Consider the following 24000-nt stretch of genomic DNA (forward strand, 5'->3'; position numbering starts at 1 on the left):
AATGTAAAAGGTTTCATTTTGGTGGCCAATTACTACCTAAATGAAAATCTCATTAATCAAATTTTTATTATTTTATTCATTATTTAATACTTTCTTAAGAAAATCTTACTGAAATTTTTTATTATTTTATTATTATTTAATACTTTCCTTAAAAAAATCTTACTAAAAATAAAAATACTCTCATTGAGACATTTCTAAGGACCCTAGTTGCTCTCCTCAACAAGCATACACACTTAGTCACGTCAAACCCTCACTCGCCACCATGTAGTAGTCTCTGCCATCTTCATTCCACATGAATCAGCCACCAGCCGTCACCATTCCACACATTATGTGCGCAACATGTAATTACCTACAACGGGTTTTTGCGAGTGAATTTGGGTGGATTAATGGATTTGCGGGTAAGTTTATCATCTATAATTAGTAATGCAAAATGTAAAAGGTTTCATCTAGGCGGCCAATTACTGCTTAAATTAAAATCTTATTAATCAATTTTTTATTATTTTATTTATTATTTAATACTGTCTTAAAAGAATCTTACTGAAAATAAAAATACTCTCATTGAGACATTTCTTTGGACCCTAGCTGCTCTCGTCAACAACCATACAGGCTCAGTCACATCAAGCCCTCACCTCCCACCACGCAGTCGTCTTCGTCGTCTTTGTTCCACACGAATTAGCCACCATCTGTCATCGTTCCACACATTCTGTGCGCACAAATTCTTATAGGTGGACATTGTATCATTTCATAATGCTCTATCAGTGCCAAACAACTTTTAAAAAAGAAAACTGAAACTTGGGATATTTTCGGAGGTTAATTTATTTTCTTTCACCTAAGCGTATAATCAAATTTTGAATTTTATTTTTTCTATGAACGATATTATCATTATCATTGAAAGGAAATTTAGATATATTACAAATAGATGCAGGCAATTTTAACCTAAAACTGATTAATTAAGAAACTAAATTAATTTTCTGAAAAAATTAAATTAATTTTCTGAAAATATTGTTCACAGTACTTTTCACAATGACTGTTCACGATTATTATTCATGGTTACTGTTCATCTTGCATAAAAAATATTGATTTTTGAAAACACAATAAAATTGTAGAAATTAAATGGCACGAAGATTTTTACGTGGTTTGATTAATTAATTCTACATCCACGAGGCCATGCTCAGATGAAAAGCAATTCACTAAGTTGAGATGTTACAACTCATGGATTTACCAAACTTAAGACTCTCACTTACAGTTTATCACCATACAGCTTACTCAACCTTAAACTGAATCTGTTTCTCTTAAATAATTGCTACCCTTCTTGATCTACGATCCTCAAGGCACTTCTTAAAGTGATCAATAGGAATTCTTTAATTCTTCAATGTCTAGTAATTTAAGATCTACATAGACTCTTCACAGAGATGAAAAGAAATAGTCTCGTTACAAAACTTCGAATGGAGAAGATAAGAAAAGAAATCAACGCAACGTCATGTGGCAAATCCGAATTCTCTAGGGAAGAGGCCCAATTTTATTTCTTTGCTTTATGCTATGTGTTGTGCAAGCAATTGTGAAATACCTATCTTTATATAGGCACTAGGGTTTCACAAAAGGCACAAGTCTTAAAAAACTTCGATTCTTTTCAAATAAGAGTTTCTTTCCTCTTATAATTCCTATGAATCTAAATATGAATAAATTTGATATTCTTACCTTATTTGTTTCCCAAAAAATATCTAGAACATTTAATAAACTTCTTGTTTGAACCAACTTCTTGCTCTGAATAAATCTTACGTGCCAATTAGAATCCCATCATTAATTAACTTGCTAAATTAGACATCTAATTAAATTAAAAAATAAATATTCCTAATAAATTGGAATATCACTAAATTAAGGAATCAATTAATTAATTCCTACTACAAGATATGTAATAAATAAAATTCTAATTTAACTATACTTTCCATAAGATACCAACTCTATAAATAATGGACTCAACAATCATATCGTTGGTTGCTCTTCAAAGTCAATGACAACAAGTAATCTTTTTGCAACATTTTTATCGTCATAGGAAGCAACATATTATATAATAATATTTCAAAGAATTTCATAATTTGATTCTTCTTTTAATTAAAAAAATGTTTTTGATTCGATGTTGTAAACATTGTTGAACTGCAAATCACTCAAGTATTGATTTTAGTCCCCCAGGATCCACTCTTAATCTTAATGATCTCTAATAAGTCCATGAAGAAATTGATCTTGATGATTTTGATATGAGAAAACAATATCTAGCCACTGCACAGAGAAAGTAGAATCAAACAAACACTTCAACATCCACTGTGAAGATCTCTATCTTTCTATTTACAAGATAAAATAGCCATAGAGCAAATCTTGAGGCCTTTTATACAAATAAAAATCAATCTGGAAAGATCCCTCGGCTGTCAGCACTTTGTTTCTGGGTTTGTTACCACAACCCAAAATCTTTCCACTCACGTAAAGGCTATAATAGCCATTCGAACTTGCTAAAGGACAGATGTAAGGCTCCAATCCATTCTTTTAAACAAAACGGCAAACAACGATGGTATATGATAAAGCAATACATGCGATACATCACCTATATTGTTTAGGGTTAAATTCACTGTACCCCCACTAGAGTGACTATCTTCAAAATACCCCCCAAGGATATGAAAACATCACTCTACCCCTCAATTGTCGTGATCTTCCCGTTAAAGTAACGAGCTTAAAGGGTAAAATCATATTTTTTAACAAACACCGTAACAAGCATTAGCCTAGAGAATTGTGACATGTCAAATCAAGGCAGCCTTTCAACCACTCCCTAAAGTTTTATAATTTTATATAGGGTAATATAAAATAAGTTATTTTCAAAATATTTAATGAGAAAATATATAAGTGGTTAAACGTAAAAAGAGCAGAGGGTCCCTTGCTCTTAGCGCGAACCATCATCTTCTTCACATTTTAGAGAGAGAAACTTTGAAACAGAGCATCAAAATATTGGTCATAAAGAAAACATTTTTTGTTCGAAAGACAAAAAAAAAGTGACCATTGGAGAGTGGTTGCTGGTAACAACAACCTTACGATGGCAGAGGTAAGGAATTTTTTTTTTCATTCAATTATTTCCATTAAAATGGGTTTAGCAGAGTTTCAGGGGAATGCAGGACAATATTAACTAGAAGAATAACCTGTTTATATGAAAAATTTGTGCTATTGTTGTTATTATTTGAAGATAAATAGGTTTAAACCCTAGTCTTAGTTAATTAGAGCATTTTGTTTTCATTGTACCATTAATAGTTTATAGTATTTCCTTTACAAATAAGTTGCTGCTGGAGATTTAAAAAAGTGGTTGTTTAGGTTTTGGTGATGGATATTTTGGTTTTGCTTTAAATTTTAGATATCATGTCTACAATGCCTACTCTGGTTCTGATATTTATAATGCTTTTATTATCACATTTGTAGTTGAGGGTGAAAGGCATTGTCAGCTTTCTTGGTGAAACTTTTGAGGTTGGCCTCATTGACCCTGACTTTCTAAGTAGAGTTATTCTTATCAATGCTGCAATGAAAAGAATGATTGGGAGAAATAGTTATAGAGATGAGAGATTCATCATTCAAGTTACACTGCCATGGAATGGGAAGAAGGGTACAATAGATAATGATCATGAGGTATATCAGATATGGCAGTTGTACAATGAGAAGAAGTTTACAGAGATTGTGTTTAACATGACCATCATACCACTTAATGTGACGAATGTAATTAAAAGGAGGTTGCTTGAGGATGATATAGAAGATGTTGCTAATGGGCCTGATGCCGAACCTCAGAGTGTGTTATCTGTGTTTCAGAGGCAACCAACCGACAATGTTAAAGCACAACAACAGGTGCATGCAACTGCTACTGGAAAAAGAGGTGGTAAAAGAAAGTCAGTGGCAAAAAAAAGTTCAAGAAAAATTTCAAAGACTAAATTTTGTGGGGTCTCCATTTTAGAACCAGAGTTTACGCCTGAAGCCACCATTACAGCAGAAGATACAGTGCAAACAAAAATCACAACTGAATTTGAAGTTAAAGCAGAAGCTAAAAATTCTGAAATACAAACCACAACTGAACCCACCACTGCAGCAGAACCTGAGCTCGCAACACAAATCACATAAGAACCCACCACTGCAGCAGAAGATACAGTGCAAACAGAAACCACAATCAAATTTGAAGTTAAAGCAGAAGCTGAAAATTCTGAAACACAGACCACACCAGAACCCACTACTGCAGCAGAACCTAAGACCAGCAACAATAGTACCACTTCAGTTTGACAAAACCCTATATCAATGCCTACATTTAACTATCCTTCAGGTGATGGTGGTCCAGAAAAGGGTGTTGATGAGGGTGAGACTGACTGTGTACACCTTTCACAACATAGTGATCACTTATCTGATTTTCATGTTGTTGATGAAGGCGTGGATGACTTTGCAGGCGAAGCTGAAGAAGATGCATCTCATACATCTAGAAGATGAACAACTACACATTCTCAAACAAAAGAACCAACTGATCATGCAGAAGATACAATACATACAGATGATTTACCATTAGAGATTGTGTAAACTCAACCTTGTAAAAGAAATAAGAAAAACATCAGCAAGTCACCTGTTACTATCACTCATTCACATAGGCAAGCTAACAAGAGAAAGGTCGTTGTTGTCCAAATTAGAGCTTCTCAAAGGATTGCAAATTAAAGGAGGCCACGTATTGAAGCCGTTGAGCATGATAAGAAGACTGTAAAGAAGAAGAGAAATACCAACTTTGTAGATTTTTGAGCAAGTCATGAGCAGGCCCAAGGCAACTAGAAAAAGTAAATCACGGAGCCTGAATGATAGTGCTGGCCCAATAAGACATGCGGACGAAGATGATGAGATGCCACCAGCTGAGGAAATGGACTTCCACATGTAGTCTGAATCAGAAGATGACATGTGTAGAGCCACAAGAACATCTAACAGTCAGCTTGAAGACGAAGTTCAAAACGAAGAAGATGATGACTTACTTGATGGATATAAAAGTGACAATGGTGACTATAGGCCACTTTCAGACTCAAAGGATGAGCATCCATTTAGCAAGATGTCTTATACATTGGGTGGGCAAATGTTCAGGGAGGGTACAAAACCAATAGAATTTAGAAAGGAAATGGTGTTAAAAAATTTTAGAAAATTTGCGTGGGTTCTGAAGGATTACTGTATTCAACACAGTTTCAGGGGTATAATGATCAAGTTAGAGAAAAAAAGGATTTTGTGTGGCTGCTATGTAGATAAATGCCCATTTAGAGTATATGCTGCAATTCAAAACTGGGGCAAGTACTTTCAGATTCGGATTTTGCACAACATACACACCTGTGAAGGCCTCGATAACAATCCTGAGGTAACTGAAGCTTGGATAGCCAGAAAGTACCGCTATAGAGTGCTTGCTGATCAAGGATAGGTATTGACACACTTGTATATGATCTAAAAAAAAATTGCATGGGGTGACCGCTGCTCCACAAAAGGTTTATAGGGCAAGGAGAAGAATTTTAAAATCAGCTGCTGGTGGTGACCATGTTGAGAGCTTCAAGTCATTGTGGGATTATACAAATGTCATCAAACAGCAAATGCCTGGGGCATTGGCCTTGTTGAAGGTGACAAAGCGAGACACACCTGCTGATAAGTACAGGTTTTAAAGGTTTATGGTGAGCTTCCAAGGCCTTAGAGATGGGTTTAAGGAGGGTTGTAGGCCATTCATAGGGCTTAATGACTGTTACTTGAAAGGGTCATTTGAAGGTGTGCTGCTATCAGCAGTAAGTTTGGATGCAAATCAATGCATATTTCCCATTGCAATTTTTGTTTGTGAATATGAGAATATAGATAATTGGACTTGGTTTTTGGGCCACCTGCAAGAGTATTTAGCTGATGACAGGTACGTGACAAATCTTGGATAGCCAGAAAGTACAGCTATATAGTGCTTGCTGATCAAGGATAGGTGTTGACACACTTGTAGATGATCTAAAAAAAAAGTGCATGGGGTGATCGTTGCTCCACTAAAGGTTTATAGGGCAAGGAGAAGAATTTTAAAATCAGCTGCTGGTGGTGACCATGTTGAGAGCTTCAAGTCATTGTGGGATTATACAAATGTCATCAAACAGCAAATGCCTGGGGCATTGGCCTTGTTGAAGGTGACAAAGCGAGACACACCTGCTGATAAGTACAGGTTTCAAAGGTTTATGGTGAGCTTCCAAGGCCTTAGAGATGGGTTCAAGGAGGGTTGTAGGCCATTCATAGGGCTTAATGGCTGTTACTTGAAAGGGTTGATTAGTATTAAAAATTGTTTAATTATCAAGCGATAATATGTTATTTTATGCTTATGTTATAATTTATATTTGTGTTTATGTAATATATTATGAATTATTAATTATGTTTTAAATATATTTAATATTGTGTATTTTTATGTGTTTATTAGGAAAATTATTAATTTCACGTACTTCGAGGCTCCAAACAGATAAACGGAGGTCAAATTTGGATTCCGGAGGTCCGAAAACCTTAAGATCAGTCAAGATCAACTTAAAATTGGGCTTGAGTAAAAAAAGTTGACTTTTCCTGTTGACCGAGCACTGATTGGATGATGAAATGAGCTTACAATAGATATGAGTGCATGGGATAACTGGCAATCTTGACTAAATCTCAACCGTTCATGATTCAATGGCCATGATTGTGCCACGTGGCAATGGTTGGTGAAGCAAGTTGGAGGATCCGAATCTTTGTATTCGAGTCGACCCGATCCACCCATTAACCCGCCAAATCTCAACCGTTCTTTGAGCAAATCGGACGAGTCAAATGATGCCATGTGTGATGTTGACTTTTTAAGTTTGACCAGCCATTGGATCTTGATCTAAGGGTTGTGAGGAGCACATACATGAAGCCTATGATGGACCGCAAAATACTGGATTATGAATTTATTTTTCTATAAATGGGGCCTCATTTTTATGTTTTAATCATCTCTCTACATCTCTCTTCTTCTCAAATTCTCTCCATCTCCTTGTAATCTTGATTTCCAGGTGTGTTTTTAATATTTTGTATAATTATTTTCATTAATAAAATTAGTTTTATTTCCAATTTTAGTTGTTTTTATTTCTTTTAATTATAAGTAATTCAATTTTACTACTTCTTTTTATTTTAATTATGCTTAACTAAATAATATTAGTTAGGGGAAGGTGAAACTCTTAAGAAATAAATATGATTTAATCAAATTCTATGTTTAATTTTATAAATTAAATTATTTTCTATTTAATTTTATACATGTTTTATATTTTGAAATTTTGATTTATTGTAGACAAACAAATGAATTTGGCACAATAAATTCTTAAGATCTTAATATAAGGCATGGTGAAATGGTATTTTGATTTATTGTAGACAAATTAAATTTTGGCACAATAAATACTTAATCCATCATAAAATTAAAGGGAAAATAATAATAATTTGTATAATTAATCTTTTGAGTAATAAATCTAAAACAAATTGGCAAAAAGAATTTATTAAGTTTTATTTATTTCTAAGAGTGGATCCATAACCCTAACTAGTTCAATTCCATAGTTTCATTTAAATTAAGTTGTTTATATTCAAGTTTTAATTTCAATTTTTAGATAAAATAAAATAAACTAATTAAATCTTTTCTCTGTGGATCGACCTCGAACTCACCGAGTTATAATACAACAAGACACTCTTATACTTGAGAGTTAAAATTTACTTTTAAGTTGTGTCAAGTTTTTGGCGTTGTTGCCGGGGAAAAGTTTTTTATTTGGTTTGTTTTTCCGTTTTTTATTTTTCTCTTATATGTAAAATTTTGTTTGCCCCCTTTTTCTTTTCTTAAATTCTCTTTTGTCCCCATATCTTTCATAATTCTTGTTTCACCCCAATAATTTCCGTTTCTAGCCCAATCTTCTGGTAATTACGTTCGAACCCCGACATCTTTCAACTGTTTCACTTTCATCCCAAATTGCTAATTCTAAACTTCTAAAAATTACAGTTTGACCATAAAATTAAAAATAATTTGCAATAGAATCTCTAGACGAAATTCCTCAACATAATCAAGACTTGGACATATTTGGACATACTTTGGACATATTTGGACATATTTGGATTTATTTTGGACCAAACTAACTTTAACTACTAACTCTAATTACTAACTCTTAACTTACTAACTGCTAACTCCTAACTTTTATTTAATTTCAGTTATTTAATTTTCTGTATTTATTTTATTTCGTATTTATTTATTTGTTTTTACTTTATTGGTGGGTTTAACCACCAAACTAACTACTAACTCTTAACTTTTATTTTCAGTTATTTAATTTTCAGTATTTATTTAATTTTGTATTTTTTTAATTGGTGGGTTCAACCACCATTTTTTTATTTTGCATTTATTTATTTATTATTATTATTATTATTTTTACTTTGTTGGTGGGTTCAACCACCATTTTTCTTTCTTTTTCTTTTTCTTTCATTTGCATTTATTTTATACTTAATTTATTGTTAATTGGTGGGTTCAACCACCAAAACTATTATTTAATTTTCTTTTGTACACTTATATTATTTGTTTTTTTTAATTTTGTTATCAATTTGTGTAAATATTATCTTTATAACATAACCCTTGCATGAGACGTTGGTCTCGATCTTCAAGTGGCAGGTTAATTCGTAGATCTCAATCTCCACCACCAATCATGGATGAGAATGAAGGCGAAACCGTTTTGGGCGAACTTAACCCTCAAATTGATCAGGGAGACAACCAATCTCAACATGGGCATGATCAGAATCAACCAAGGACTCTGAGAGACTACATGAATCCAACCAGAACCGGAGCACCGTCGTGTATAGTATTTCCTCCAGAAGCATCTCGATTCAACTTTAAATCAGGTATTATCCAACTTTTACCAACATTTCATGGTTTAGAATCTGAGAATCCGTACTTGCATCTAAGAGATTTTGAGGAAGTTTGTAATACATACACAGACCAAAATTGTAGCATGAACATAATTAGATTAAAGCTTTTTCCTTTTTCATTAAAAGATAAAGCTAAAACTTGGCTACAAAACCTTAGATCTGGATCAGTAAGAACTTGGAATAACATGCAAGAACAGTTTTTGAAAAAATTCTTTCCACCTCATAGAACAAATTCTTTTAAAAGGCAAATCACTTCTTTCACTCAAAAAAATAGAGAAACATTATACCAATGTTGGGATAGGTTTAAAGAGTTGCTTAACATATGCCCACATCATGGTTTTGAAACTTGGCGAGTAGTCACTTACTTCTATGAGGGCTTAATACCCCAAAGTAGACAGGTTGTTGAAATGATGTGCAATGGTGAATTTAGGGATAAAAAGCCTGAAGATGCACTAGATTACCTTGACCAATTAGCTGAAAATGCACAACATTGTGATACTGTTGGAACTTTTGAATTGACAAATAAGCAACAATCATCTCCATCTAGTGGAGGAATCCATAACCTTAGGGAAGATCATGATTTACAAGCAAAATTTGCATCCCTAGTTAGGAAAGTTGAAGCTTTGGAGCATAAAAAGAGTGATCAAGTAAAATCTGTTCAAGAAATTGCATGTAACATATGTAATTTGAATTATCATTTCACTCAAGAGTGTCCAACTTTGCCTGCACTTAAAGAATGTCTAAATGATCAAGCTGATGTCATTAACACTTTCAATAAACCAAACCCATATTCACATACTTATAATCCTGGTTGGAGAAATCATCCGAATTTCAGTTGGAGGAATAATAATAATGCACAATCTTCACAAGCACCACCTCTACAAAATTTTCAAAATCCTCAGCCTTATGCACCATATGTTCCACCACCCTGGAAAAATCTGGAAGACACAATGCATTCATTCATCAGAAAGCAAGATGCTATTAACAATCAAAATGCACAAACTTTTTCTGATTTGAAAGATACTCTTGCTAAAATTGCTTCTGCACTCACCATTCAAGAAAAAGGAAAATTTCCAGCCCAACCACAACCAAATCCTAAAATTCAACAAAATCCACCCACAGACCAAGTCAAGTCAAGTCAGTTATAACTCTTCGTAGTGGTAAGGTTGTTGATAGACCTATGCCTGAACCTTATGAAAATGATGAAAATTCAAAGGGTAAGGAAGGACTGAATGAACTTACACCTAGTGAAGAAATAACTAGTGTTCCACCTGAACCACCATTTCCGCATGCATTGAATAAACCAAAGAAATCAAACCGCTCTTCTGAAATTTATGAAATCTTTAAGCAAGTGAAAGTTAACATTCCTCTATTAGATGCAATCAAGCAGGTTCCTTCATATGCCAAATTTTTAAAGGACTTGTGCACTGTTAAGAGGAAACTGAAGGTAAGAAAGAGTGCTTTCATGGCCGAACAGGTAAGTACATTTCTGTCTACTAATAATAAGTTGAAATATAAAGATCCTGGTTGTCCTACCATTTCTTGTATTATTGGTAACCACAGAATTGAGCATGCTTTACTAGATCTTGGTGCTAGTGTTAATTTGCTTCCATATTCAGTTTATCTTCAACTTAATCTTGGTGAGTTAAAATCAACTTCAACTACACTTTTGCTTGCCGATAAATCAGTTAAAGTACCAAAAGGAATAGTGGAAGATGTTTTAGTACAAGTTGATAAATTTATTTATCCTGTGGATTTTATTATCTTGGAAACTGAACCTGTTGTGAATAATTACAAACCAATTCCTGGAATTTTAGGTCGACCATTTTTAGCAACTGCTAATGCTTTGATTAATTGTAGGAATGATTTAATGAATTTATCCTTTGGAAATATGACTTTGGAATTGAATGTTTTCAACATGTGCAGGCAACCTAATGAAGAAAATGAGATTGAAGATGATACTGATCAACAAAAGGAATTGTTTGAATCTTGTATCAAGGAAAATATTCAAAAAGAGGATTTTTCTGAACTTTCTAATGTTTGTTTAGTTAATTCAATTGAGTCAAATAAGCAACTTGAACTTGATATTTCTAATATAAATTCATTGCTTGATTCTGTGCAGACTTCACAAAATTATGATGACGAGCCAAAATTTGAGGAGCTTGGAAGTATTGAAAAGATAGAACAACAAGAAGCGCCTAAAATGGAATTGAAACCTTTGCCTGAAGGATTGAAATATGCTTTTCTTGGAGAAGAACAAACTTATCCTGTTGTGATTTCGTCTACTTTAACAAGCGACCAAGAAGGTAAGTTACTTACTGTTCTTAAAAAGCATAAAAATGCAATAGGATGGACTTTAAATGACATTAAAGGCATTAATCCCTTAATCTACACACATAGAATTAATTTGGAAGAAAATGCTAAAATATGTCAACAACCTCAAAGAAGATTAAACCCACACATGAAAGAGGTAGTCAAAACAGAAGTCCTTAAATTACTTGATGTGGGAATTATCTACCCTATTTCTGATAGTAAGTGGGTAAGTCCTACACAAGTAGTGCCTAAAAAATCTGGAATCACTGTTGTTAAAAATGAAAAAGGTGAATTAATTCCAACACGAATTACATCTAGTTGGCGCATGTGCATCGATTATAGAAAATTAAATGAAGCCACTAGAAAAGATCATTTTCCATTACCATTCCTTGACCAAATCTTAGAAAGAGTAGCAGGACATCCCTACTACTATTTTTTAGATGGATATTCAGGCTATTATCAAATTCCTATATCACTTGATAATCAAGAAAAGACCACATTTACATGTCCATTTGGAACATTTGCATTTAAACGAATGCCATTCGGGCTTTGTAATGCTCCTGCAACATTTCAAAGATGTATGTTAAGCATCTTTTGTGATATGGTTGAACATTGTTTAGAGGTCTTTATGGATGATTTGACTGTGTTTGGGAATTCTTTTGATGATTGCCTTGATAATTTGGAGAAAGTTTTAAAAAGATGTGTTGAAAAAGAACTCGTGTTGAATTGGGAAAAATATCACTACATGGTTACTTCTGGAATTGTTTTGGGTCATGTTGTTTCTATTAAAGGAATTGAAGTTGACAAAGCAAAAATCGAAGTCATATCTAAATTGCCACAACCAAAAACAGTTAGAGATGTGCGATCCTTTTTAGGACATGCAAGATTTTATAGGAGGTTTATAAAAAATTTTAGTGCCATATCTAAACCACTTTGTAACCTCTTATTAAAAGATGCACTGTTTGAATGGAATGATGATTGCCAAAAATCTTTTGAAAAAATAATTTGTCTTTTAACATCTGCACCTATTATGCAATCTCCTGATTGGTCTTTGCCATTTGAATTAATGTGTGATGCAAGTGATTTTGCTGTTGGTGCTGTTTTAGGACAAAGAAGGGATGGTAAGCCTATTGTGATTTATTATGCGAGTAAGACTTTGGATAGTGCTCAAATGAATTATTCTACAACTGAAAAAGAATTACTTGCTGTGGTATTTGCATTAAACAAATTCCGTTCATATTTGCTTGGCTCTAAATCTGTTGTGTTTACTGACCATGCTGCTGTGAGATATTTGATGAGTAAACAGGATACCAAACCGAGACTAATTCGTTGGATTTTGTTACTACAAGAATTTGACCTTACCATCAAAGATAAAAAGGGTTCTGAAAATGTTATTGCTGATCATCTATCAAGACTCACATTCGAATTCTGCAATGATATAACACCCATAAATGATTCTTTCCCTGATGAATTTTTATTTTCTGTTACTTCAATGCCATGGTATGCTAATATTGTTAATTTTCTTATTACAGGTAAAATACCTTTGCAATGGAATACTCAAGAGAAGAAGAAATTTTTTGTTGAAGTAAAGAAATTTTATTGGGATGACCCTTATTTGTTCAAATATTGTCCAGATCAAATTTTTCGGCGATGTATTCCTGATAATGAGGTAAGTAGTGTCATTAATTTTTGTCATTCTGAAGCATGTGGTGGTCACTTTTCTTCAAGAAAAACTACTGCTAAAATTTTACAGTGTGGATTTTATTGGCCTACCATGTTTAAAGACACATATGAATTCTGCAAAAGTTGTGAAAAATGTCAAAAATTGGGATCAATTACAAAAAGAAACATGATGCCCTTAAATCCCATACTTGAAATTGAAATATTTGACTGTTGGAGAATTGATTTCATGGGTCCATTTCCATCATCTTTTGGATTTGTGTATATATTAGTTGCAGTTGATTATGTCTCAAAATGGATTGAAGCAATTTCTTGTCGAAATAATGATAGTAAAACTGTGATTAAATTTTTAAGAGAAAACATTTTAAGTCGATTTGGAATCCCTCGAGTCATTATCAGTTATGGAGATAAGCATTTTTGTAATAAGTCATTTGAGTCTTTAATGACGAAATATGGAATTACACATAAAATTGCTACCCCTTATCATCCTCAAACAAATGGTCAAGTTGAATTAGCAAATAGGGAGATAAAACAAATTTTGGAAAAAATGGTTAACCCAAACCGAAAAGACTGGTCTCTTAGACTTAATGATGCACTTTGGGCTTACCGTACTGCATTTAAAACGTCATTAGAAATGTCACCCTATCGGTTAGTTTATGGTAAACCTTGTCATTTACCTGTTGAACTTGAATATAAATCACTTTGGGCTATTAAAGCTTTTAATTCAAATTTGGATGATGCTGGTAATGTGCGAAAATTACAATTGAATGAACTTGAGAAATTAAGGAATGATGCATATGAAAATTCAAGAATTATTAAGGCAAGAACAAAAGCATTTCATGATAAAAGAATTTTTCGAAAAACATTTGAGATTGGTCAAAAAGTGTTGCTTTATAATTCTCGTCTTCATTTATTTCCAGGGAAGTTAAAGTCAAAATGGAGTGGCCCATTTGTTGTAAAAAATGTATATTCACATGGGGCCATAGAAATTGAGAATCCAAATAACGGTGTCACATTTAAAGTTAATGGTCAAAGATTAAAACCATATTTGGAACATCACCCACGTGACGAGGACACCGAAATTAATTTGGATGACCCACCAGTTCTTGATTAAGTCTTTAATGATTTTTTTGTTTTACTATTATTTTACCGTTTCATTGTTTGATTTTTTTTTCTTTAGATTGATGCACTGTACATAGTTTTTTTTAACATTGTTTTTCTTGTGTAAGCGTGTTTGTTTGACAGTTGTACATTCTCTCATCAATTTTCATTTTACATCATGAGCACCTCAATGAGAAAATACATGTTCGCACATCTTAAAAGATTTCGGCGTATAAAATTTCACTTAAGAGGCCTGATACAAAGCTGTAAATCACATCCACTTTCGGATCTGCAACCACCAGAATTCGTGTCCTATGTTGAGGATCTAGAGGGACAACTCAGAACAGTAGAGAGTGGCATATATGAATTTCAAATGGAGCTTGAGGTTAACTCAATGAGAGGACGAATGTAAGTTCATTTTCCTTTTATATTGTGTGCTTCTTTTTGCTCGCTTTCACGCTTGATTTGATTTTGCAGATTTGATTTTGGTGTGTTTGATTTATTTTCCCGTATAAATGGCGGATAATGGTACTCCGTGACTTCTTAAGTCGGTATCTTCAGTTTCCCACAATAACTGAAACCCCAAAATCAAACATGGAAGAAATACAACATAAACTCCATAAGCATTTTCCCTCTCTCCCTTAGAATGCCCTCAGGAAAATTTACAAAGCTCGTTGTGAACGACTGCGTTTGTTAATGATCAATGGCATTCCTTCTGACATTCGTTGGTTAATTGAAGCAAAGGTCCGATTAGCAGGTGAGTTTTCTGGTCAATTTGTTTCTTACATGCCTGGTTTTGGTAAAAGTACGTTTGCTAAGAAAAGAGAGCTAAACGACTTGGCTCAAAATGTCATAACTGTGTAAGACTTGATTGCAAACGACCGGATTGTAAATCTTTAGGAATTGTTTCTGATACTCGTGAAAATAAAATTAAATTCGTTAAAGATGGCATGAGTAAAGAATCGTTGGATGATATCTTACGATCTCTTGAGACGCATCGAAGCGGAATTGTGCAACGTGAGATTTACAATTTGTGGATACTATTCCAAAAACAAAGTGCACAGTTAAGTCTTGGGAATCTGACTCAAAAAGACCTTGTTTGCCAGTTTATAAGAAAACTGGATGGGAAGCCGATCCTCGACCCATAGAGGGCGTTCAAGCCGTTACTGGACGTAAAACTAGAAGAAGATGTGAGCCACAATCACAACTACCAGTAAATATCCTTTTACTTCACTGTTATTTTCCTTTACTGTTATTTTATCATTTGCATTATTGCATTTAGCGATGTGATTTTGTATTTATTTGGTTTCTTTTACTGTTTGCTTTTTCTAATCATTACTTTTTTTTTTACTGTTTGTTTTTGAATTATTGAGCCACGAGCTTTCCTCGTCATTTGACAAATATGCCAACCCATTTACAGCTGTTTCTCATTATTTATGTCACGAAGATCTTTAAATATGAGCTCGTTTTTCAAACACTCACAACTTATTTTTGAAAAATTAGTCCAATGACAGTATATTCGAGTAAACAATTCAAAAATATTTGTGTGCTTTCTGGGTTTCACTATGGAAAGTACAAAGAGTTCGTTCAGGCAGCTGTAGATCTTGGTCGTGTCATAGCAGAAAGGAAATTGCATCTTGTATATGGAGGAGGTGAACGAGGGTTGTCAAGACTTGTCTCAGAAGCTGTTTTTACCAGAGGAAGCCAAGTACTCGACATTATCCCAAAACCCATGAAACTGCTAGTGTGCATGTCTGGCCCACCAATTGGAGAAGAATTAGTGGTATCAAGTATGCAAGAGAGAATATCTGAAATGATGAATCATGCTGATGCTTTTATTTTTTTTCCAGGAGATCTTGCAACTTTTGAGACACTAATTACATTTGCATCTTGGGCCCACTTGAACATTCATAAAAAACCCATCGGTTTGTTAAATGTTAATAATTTTTATGACGGCTTGCTAACTTTTATTAACCATGCAATAAAGAATCATTTTGTTCCACATTCTGTAAAAAAAACTCTTTATCTCTGCTTCTACTGCTAATGAGTTACTTGATCTTTTACAAGCTTATACACCAGAGCTAGATCCACAGACTGTTGCACTGAATTGGTCGGCTAATGATGGTAACGGTAACAGTAGCAGTAATAAGAAGTGCGATTTAGATTTAACTCTCCGTTTGTAAATATTTTCTGTTATAGTATTCATGTGATGTCTTCTACACTCTTTCTCTTTCCTTTTAAAACATTGAGGACAATGTCTTTTTCAGTTTGGGGGGAGGGAATAGTTGATAATTGTGGAATGTCTTAGTCCTGGTTATGTGTTTACAAAAAAAAAAAAACAATAACAAAATTTTTTTTTTCTGTAAAGACTAACTTAGGACAAATTTGAGTCGAAGATGGCAGGATATAGAGAATGTAGTCTCTCTAGAAACGCATCTTCTTAATCTTAAGGGTGTTGTTTAAAAAAAAAAATTGACTTTTTCTTCATCTTTGTTATCTACTTTTAAGCTTCTGCATCAAGTTCAGGTGAGATCCCATCTTCTTCTTCTTTTATTATTCTCTTTTATTTTTATTTATTATTATTATTATTTTTTTGCATATCTGTAAAATTATAAAATGTTAGGATAATGTTTAGATTAGGTTGTGGGGTGGGGATAATTGAGGTATGTTTTAAATATGTGTGTTGTTTTTTCTCTTTTCTCTTTTCTTTTCTTTGCCAAAAAAAAAATTTTTTTTTTTGTCTAGGATGGCCGTGTAAAGAGTCACGACTTTTGAGATGCATCCTAATAGTCTTGTTGTATTATATTTTAATTTTGAGATTCATAGTAAGTTGTTTTTGTTCCCTTTTCTTTGAATTACTCAAATTTGTGAACTCTCCACTTGGTTATTAAGTTATTTAATTGTTTACTCATTTAACAGGTATTATTGAATCATTCTTCACACACACATTATGACACATACTAGTGGGTTGTAAGTTAAAATTTTACAGCATTTAGTTCTTTTGATTTATTAGGAAAAGTATCTAAGGTAGTAGAAAGTGTATATTTCCAACAAAAAAAAAAGTAGAAAAAAAAATTGTTTTTAATTTTTCTATATCTAGAACCCGAGTAATTAAGTCTGTGGGGGTGTTTCAACACTTAGTGCCCTAAGGTCAACTGGTCTGGGAGTCACTGGCCTAAAGCTCGCTACATGGGTAATAGATATATTGTTTGTTTATTAGAAACCCGAGTAATTAAGTTCGTAGGGGTGCTTCAACACCTAGTGCCCTAAGGCCAACTGGTCTGGGAGTCACTGACCTAAAGCTCGCTACATGGGTTAGAAATGTAATATATAAAAAAAAAATTTGTGAATAATCTATTGCCTAAAGATATAATTTCTAATGAATTTTATAACGAAAATGTTGTTTTTCTTTTAATGAAGCCCCATAAGTATTGTGTTAATTACTTGAGCACAAAAGAAAGTTTGATGATATTCTGGATAATGAGTGAACATCAATGTGGTAAAGGAATTTGGGAGAGTTCATTTATTTGGTAATTTAGAGGATAGATGAACAACTATTAACTTGCATGTGAATTTTATAAATCTTAATATAACGCTTTAATTGCTAGAGGGCTAGCAATAAGCTGGTTGGGGGGTGTGATTAGTATTAAAAATTGTTTAATTATCAAGCGATAATATGTTATTTTATGCTTATGTTATAATTTATATTTGTGTTTATGTAATATATTATGAATTATTAATTATGTTTTAAATATATTTAATTTTGTGTATTTTTATGTGTTTATTAGGAAAATTATTAATTTCACGTACTTCGAGGCTCCAAACAGATAAACGGAGGTCAAATTTGGATTCCGGAGGTTTGAAAACCTTAAGATCAGTCAAGATCGGCTTAAAATTGGGCTTGAGTAAAAAAAGTTGACTTTTCCTATTGACCGAGCACTGATTTAATGATGAAATGAGCTTACAATAGATATGAGTGCATGGGATAACTGGCAATCTTGACTAAATCTCAACCGTTCATGATTCAATGGCCATGATTGTGCCACGTGGCAATGGTTGGTGAAGCAAGTTGGAGGATCCAAATCTTTGTATTCGGGTCGACTCGATTCACCCATTAACCCGCCAAATCTCAACCGTTCTTTGGGCAAATCGGACGAGTCAAATGATGCCATGTGTGATGTTGACTTTTGAGGTTTGACCAGCCATTGGATCTTGATCTAAGGGTTGTGAGGAGCACATGCATGAAGCCTATGATGGACCGCAAAGCACTGGATTATGAATTTATTTTTCTATAAATGGGGCCTCATTTTTATGTTTTAATCATCTCTCTACAACTCTCTTCTTCTCAAATTCTCTCCATCTCCTTGTAATCTTGATTTCCAGGTGTGTTTTTAATATTTTGTATAATTATTTTCATTAATAAAATTAGTTTTATTTCCAATTTTAGTTGTTTTTATTTCTTTTAATTATAAGTAATTCAATTTTACTACTTTTTATTTTAATTATGCTTAACTAAATAATATTAGTTAGGGGAAGGTGAAACTCTTAAGAAATAAATATGATTTAATCAAATTCTATGTTTAATTTTATAAATTAAATTATTTTCTATTTAATTTTATACAATTTTTATATTTTGAAAATTTGATTTATTGTAGACAAACAAATGAATTTGGCACAATAAATTCTTAAGATCTTAATATAAGGCATGGTGAAATGGTATTTTGACTTATTGTAGACAAATTAAATTTTGGCACAATAAATACTTAATCCATCATAAAATTAAAGGGAAAATAATAATAATTTGTATAATTAATCTTTTGAGTAATAAATCTAAAACAAATTGGCAAAAAGAATTTATTAAGTTTTATTTATTTCTAAGAGTGGATCCATAACCCTAACTAGTTCAATTCCATAGTTTCATTTAAATTAAGTTGTTTATATTCAAGTTTTAATTTCAATTTTTAGATAAAATAAAATAAACTAATTAAATCTTTTCTCTGTGGATCGACCTCGGACTCACCGAGTTATAATACAACAAGACACTCTTATACTTGAGAGTTAAAATTTACTTTTAAGTTGTGTCAAGGGTCATTTGAAGGTGTGCTGCTATCAGCAGTAAGTTTAGATGCAAATCAAGGCATATTTCCCATTGCAATTTTTGTTTGTGAATCTGAGAATATAGATAACTGGACTTGGTTTTTGGGCCACCTGCAAGAGTATTTAGCTGATGACAGATAGGTGACATTCATGACTGACAGGCAAAGGGAGTACTTAATGCACTTCATTTGGAGTTCGCTGGAGTAGAAAATAGGTTTTGTGCAAGACATGTATTTGCAAACCTGAAGACTAGATTCTCGAAAGTGGAGTTGAGGGATGAGTTTTGGAGGGCAGTTAGAGCATCAAGTAAAGATGTTTTTGTCAAGGCAATGAATGGCTGAGAAAGTTAAATCCCAAGCATTGGTCAGTGCATACCTTTGATAAGTTTGTAAAGTGTGATCACACAACAAACAACATGACAGAGAGTTGGAATGCATAGCTTGGTGATATGAGGAAAGCACTTGTTATAGCTTTGGTGGAGCACGTTAGGAAGCGCATGATGAAAGCAATAACAGAAAGAAGACAAAGTTGTTTGAAGTGGCCATTTGATGTTCCTGCTTTTATTAACAAGAAGTTGAACAGCATGCTGAAGGTTGGTAGGAATTATCACATCATACCAGCAAGTGATGCCTTATATGAAGTTGAAACAGGGCAAGAGTCTTATATTGTCAACCTTGATGAGCATACAAGTAGTTGTGCCTTATGGCAGATCAGTGGCTTACCTTGTAAGCATGCAATGCCTTGTATAGCTCACATTAGGGCTACTTATGAGAAGTACGTTGCCCCTTGTTTACTAAAGGATGCATATTTGAGATGCTATGCTGGCATTATTCATCCATTGCCGGACAAATCTAAATGGCCACAGGTTGAAGCTGATGAAATTTTACCCCCAATTGGTCGAAGACCACCTGGCAGACCTAAGACATGTAGAAGAAGGGAGGCTGATGAACCACCAGCATATAGAAGAAGGTTCGCAGTATCTTGTTCATATTATCCGAGTATTGGTCACAATATAAAGGGTTGCCCTGTTAATCCAGCCAATGCACATAAGAAAACTAGGCATATATTAGTTAGTGGCTTATTGCTTACAATATAAAAATTAATTATTCAAATTGTTTTTTTCGTCACTTTGACGTTATCTTCAAATTACCCCCACCTAGAGTGACTACATAAAAGGGTTAAGTGATGTTTTTACTTTTTTTTTTTTTGGATATATATTGTAGTTTTGTGACTATATGTTGGAACTAATATGAATGTGTGAAGATTAGGTGTACTAACCTTGACTTAATTGTGCTGAACAGAAGCATCGCAAGAACTTGGCAGCAGCCTCAAGCTCAAGAGCATCATTTACAAGAGTGAATGCTGCTGGAGACTCAACACCTGGTGGGTCAGCAGCTGAGCCATCACCTAATACTTCTACGCCTACCCCAGAACAATCAATTAAAGGTTCAGCAACAAAGAAGACAGCAGCAAGAAGCGGCAGGAATAAGCAAAGGGAAAGAGAGATAATGCCTTGCATCAACAATAACAAACACAGCTTTTGATCAATTTTCAGAGCTACCAATGAGAGGCATTGCAATTAGAAAGGGAGGCAAATCTGGTGGGACCACTTCACAATCTCGCCCAGTTCAAACAAAGAGAGATTTGAAGGGCAAAGCAGCAGCTCAAATTGACTGTAAGTTTTTTCTGTTTGTTTAAAAAATAATGTTTATATTTACATATAACATATTTAGATTAATTTTCTTCAAAAATTAATCTTTTGTTTCGGTAAAATGGTAACTACTAAGTGGGGCTTTATGTCGCAAAAAAATACTGTTATAGTGAATGGCATGACGACAATAGTTTGGACATTTACTGAAAATGGTGCTGCTGATTTTGATATTTTGATGTGCTTTTTTAATACACTGCTACGATAGTGCAGTGCAGTATATATTTGTAATTAAAACCTAATTGTAGACTTTAAAAAACTGAGACGCAGTATGTGTGCTCATGATTTTTTAGAATTGCTAATTTTATATTATGTAATTTTATCTAATTAGTTAGGCTAAGTTACTATTTCTTTGGGTTGTTGCAATTAATATTTGGTCTGGTCTGTAATCCCTTGTCATAGAAGCTGAAAAGGCAAAATGTAATATGCTGCTGGTGATAGTGAATATTGACTGCAACAATATAAGTGTAATATTTTGTTGAACTGAAAGTACATATCACTGAATGTAATACATGAGCTTCTGGTACATGGAAGTTTTTATTGAACTGAAAGTACATATCACTTAATTTCTACTTTCTACTACTTTCTACCCTCATGCTTCAGTTATGAGCAACACTAAGCATATACATCATGCAAAGTACCAGCATGAACAAGATAATATACATCAGCCTAATGATTGAATCTGATTTTGCAGCAAGTTTATTAATTCCCATCTCTAGCATCTTCTTATCTTTAATTCCAATTTCATCATCACTTTCGAAACCTTCGTGCAACTTTCCCAATCCTCTTATGAGTACTCTATACTCATCCAAACTTGGTTTCCACCATTTGAAAAAATTGCAGCCTTTATTATCGTATTTGTAGTACAGCTTCTTAGGATTCACAGCAGACTCTGAGATGTATACAGATGGACGTTTACCACAATCTCTGCATGTTTTGTTTATGAACTTGAGCACCTTCCCATTGATCTCCAACTTCTCATTTTCATCTTCATCTTCATCTTCCACATCAAACCAGCTTCCTCTTGAAGACGACATACTTACTGTTATTTTTTTATTTTTTGTGATGTCCTATTTGAGCCTTTTGCTACTACAAAGCTTGTTCAAATCTGTAAATTAACAGTCAGTTTAGTTTTTGAATTTGAATTGTTGTAGTCAAAGGGAGAGAAGGATGATTTTTTTTTTTACTTTCAAAATGAGTGGTTGAAATCATAGTGCAAATCCCCGTAAACAAGTGTTATTTAATGGCATACCTTGTAATTTTCTTTAATCAAAAGCCCAAATAAGGAATCAATTTAAAACTTTTTGACCAAATAAGTAAATATACATTTTAATATTAATCAATTTAAAACTTTAACACTACCACATTTTTTTACAGAAATGTCACATCAAAACCGCACCCAATAATACTGTTAGATAGAATATTTTGTTTCACACAAGGATAATCACGTAATTTAATTATTAAACGTCGGTCAACTGTTTAAAGTCACGGCAATTGGGGGCTAAAGTGAGTTTTCGTATCCTTGGGGGGTATTTTGAAGATAGTCACTCTAGTAGGGGGCACAGTGAATTTAACCTTATTGTTTATTCATTCAACTGACATTATAGAAATGTCATACACCTCTCAGAAACACTATAACAGTCATAACATACTTCTTTGGCTGACATATTATACACTCTACGAGAATATAACAGAGTTGTCATACATGACTATAAAAATCAGATTTGAGCTTCACTCTTTAACAATTATTTTAAAAAATTAAATTTAACTGTTTGATCATTAATTAAGTATAAATTATATTGTTTTCTATATTGTTAAAGTTGAAATTTGTCTTTCAAATCATGATTTACATTTATTTGAATCTACAAGTGCATGCAAATGCGAGTATAGGAATGCTAGATAATAAACTTGATCTAATCCATTTAACGCCCAAATCATGATTCATCATTGATAGCCAAAAGCTTCAGATTTTTGTTCAAAGATATAGAGATTAGCTTTCCATATGGTGCAATAATGGTGTGTTGGTTGAGTTACATGTGTGATTTATAAAATTTTTGTGTCTTTTGACACGACTTAAAAGTGATTTCTAACTCTCAAGTATAAGCGTGTCTTGTTATATTATAATTCGGTGAGTCCGAGGTCGATTCACAAAGAAAAGATTTAATTTGTTTATTTAAGTTTATCAAAAAAATAATAAATAAAATTAAAAATATGCAATTTAATTTAAGAAAAATTATGAAATTGAATTAGTTAGGGTTATGGATCCACTCCTAGTAATAAATACAATTTAACAATTTTTTATTTTTTATTTTATTTCCCAAAAGATTAATTATATAAATTAAAATAATTTTCCCATTAATTTTATTATGGATTAAGAACTTAATGTGCCAAAACTCAACTTGTCTACAATAAGTTAAAATACCAATTTACCGTACTTTATCCTATACACGACGGTGCATCGGTTCTCGTTGGATCCATGTAATCTCTCAAAGTTCTTAGTTGACTCTGATCATGTTGAGATTGGTTGTCTCCTTGATCAACTGAAGGATTAAGTTGGCCTAAAATGTTTTCGTCTTGGATCTCATCCATGATTGGTGGTGGTAGTGATTGAGATCTATGAATTAGCCTGTCACTTGAAGTTCGAGACTAACGTCTCATGCAATGATGATGTGTGAGTGTAAAATTATGTTGTAAAGATGATACACGAACAAATGAATAACAAAAAAAATAAATAAATAATTACACAAATTAAAGAAAAAATGAAAATTAAATAAACAAGATAAATGTACAAAAAAAATACAAGACAAAAATAAATAAACTAAAAATTAATTAACTAAAATTAAAATAACTAAATAGGCAATAGACCAAACATATAAAAAAAGTAAAAGCCAAAAAGAAAAATAAAATAAATTCAAAAATTAAATTGCATAAACAAAAAAAGAAAGACCAGAAATTATTATCTCAAAGTGTAGATTCTTTTTTTTTAATTTTAAAAATTACCAACCAATTAAACGATTAATTCATATTAATGGGCCTTGTAATTTTTAAAGTCAATATTCCTTGTATTGAGTCCAAATTAGGTCAAAAGAAATCCAGTTGTGGTAAGAAAGTTCAAGTTATAGGTCCGAATTTGAGATTTATGGGAAATTTTGGCAAGGGAC

General features: G+C 33.0%; 1 protein-coding gene and 1 non-coding gene across 2 annotated transcripts; one reads left to right on the plus strand and one right to left on the minus strand.

The window, feature by feature from the left end:
• Positions 1-5696: 5696 nt before the first annotated feature.
• Positions 5697-19472, plus strand: LOC112098999. The gene is given in 14 exon segments (XM_024186098.1): positions 5697-5926; positions 6062-6313; positions 8687-8866; positions 9332-9554; positions 9651-10050; positions 10053-10291; positions 10331-10580; positions 10758-10931; positions 10989-11246; positions 11694-11952; positions 12523-12581; positions 12957-13581; positions 15538-15817; positions 19293-19472. Coding segments are annotated over 14 exon segments (3609 nt in total).
• On the minus strand, positions 9172-9280 carry LOC112099356. Its single transcript, XR_002906160.1, has one exon. It is a non-coding gene; the product is annotated as a small nucleolar RNA R71 (small nucleolar RNA).
• Positions 19473-24000: the final 4528 nt, after the last annotated feature.

Source organism: Citrus clementina, unplaced genomic scaffold, assembly GCF_000493195.1.
Source record: "Citrus clementina cultivar Clemenules unplaced genomic scaffold, Citrus_clementina_v1.0 scaffold_4, whole genome shotgun sequence".
Lineage (NCBI taxonomy): Eukaryota > Viridiplantae > Streptophyta > Magnoliopsida > Sapindales > Rutaceae > Citrus > Citrus x clementina.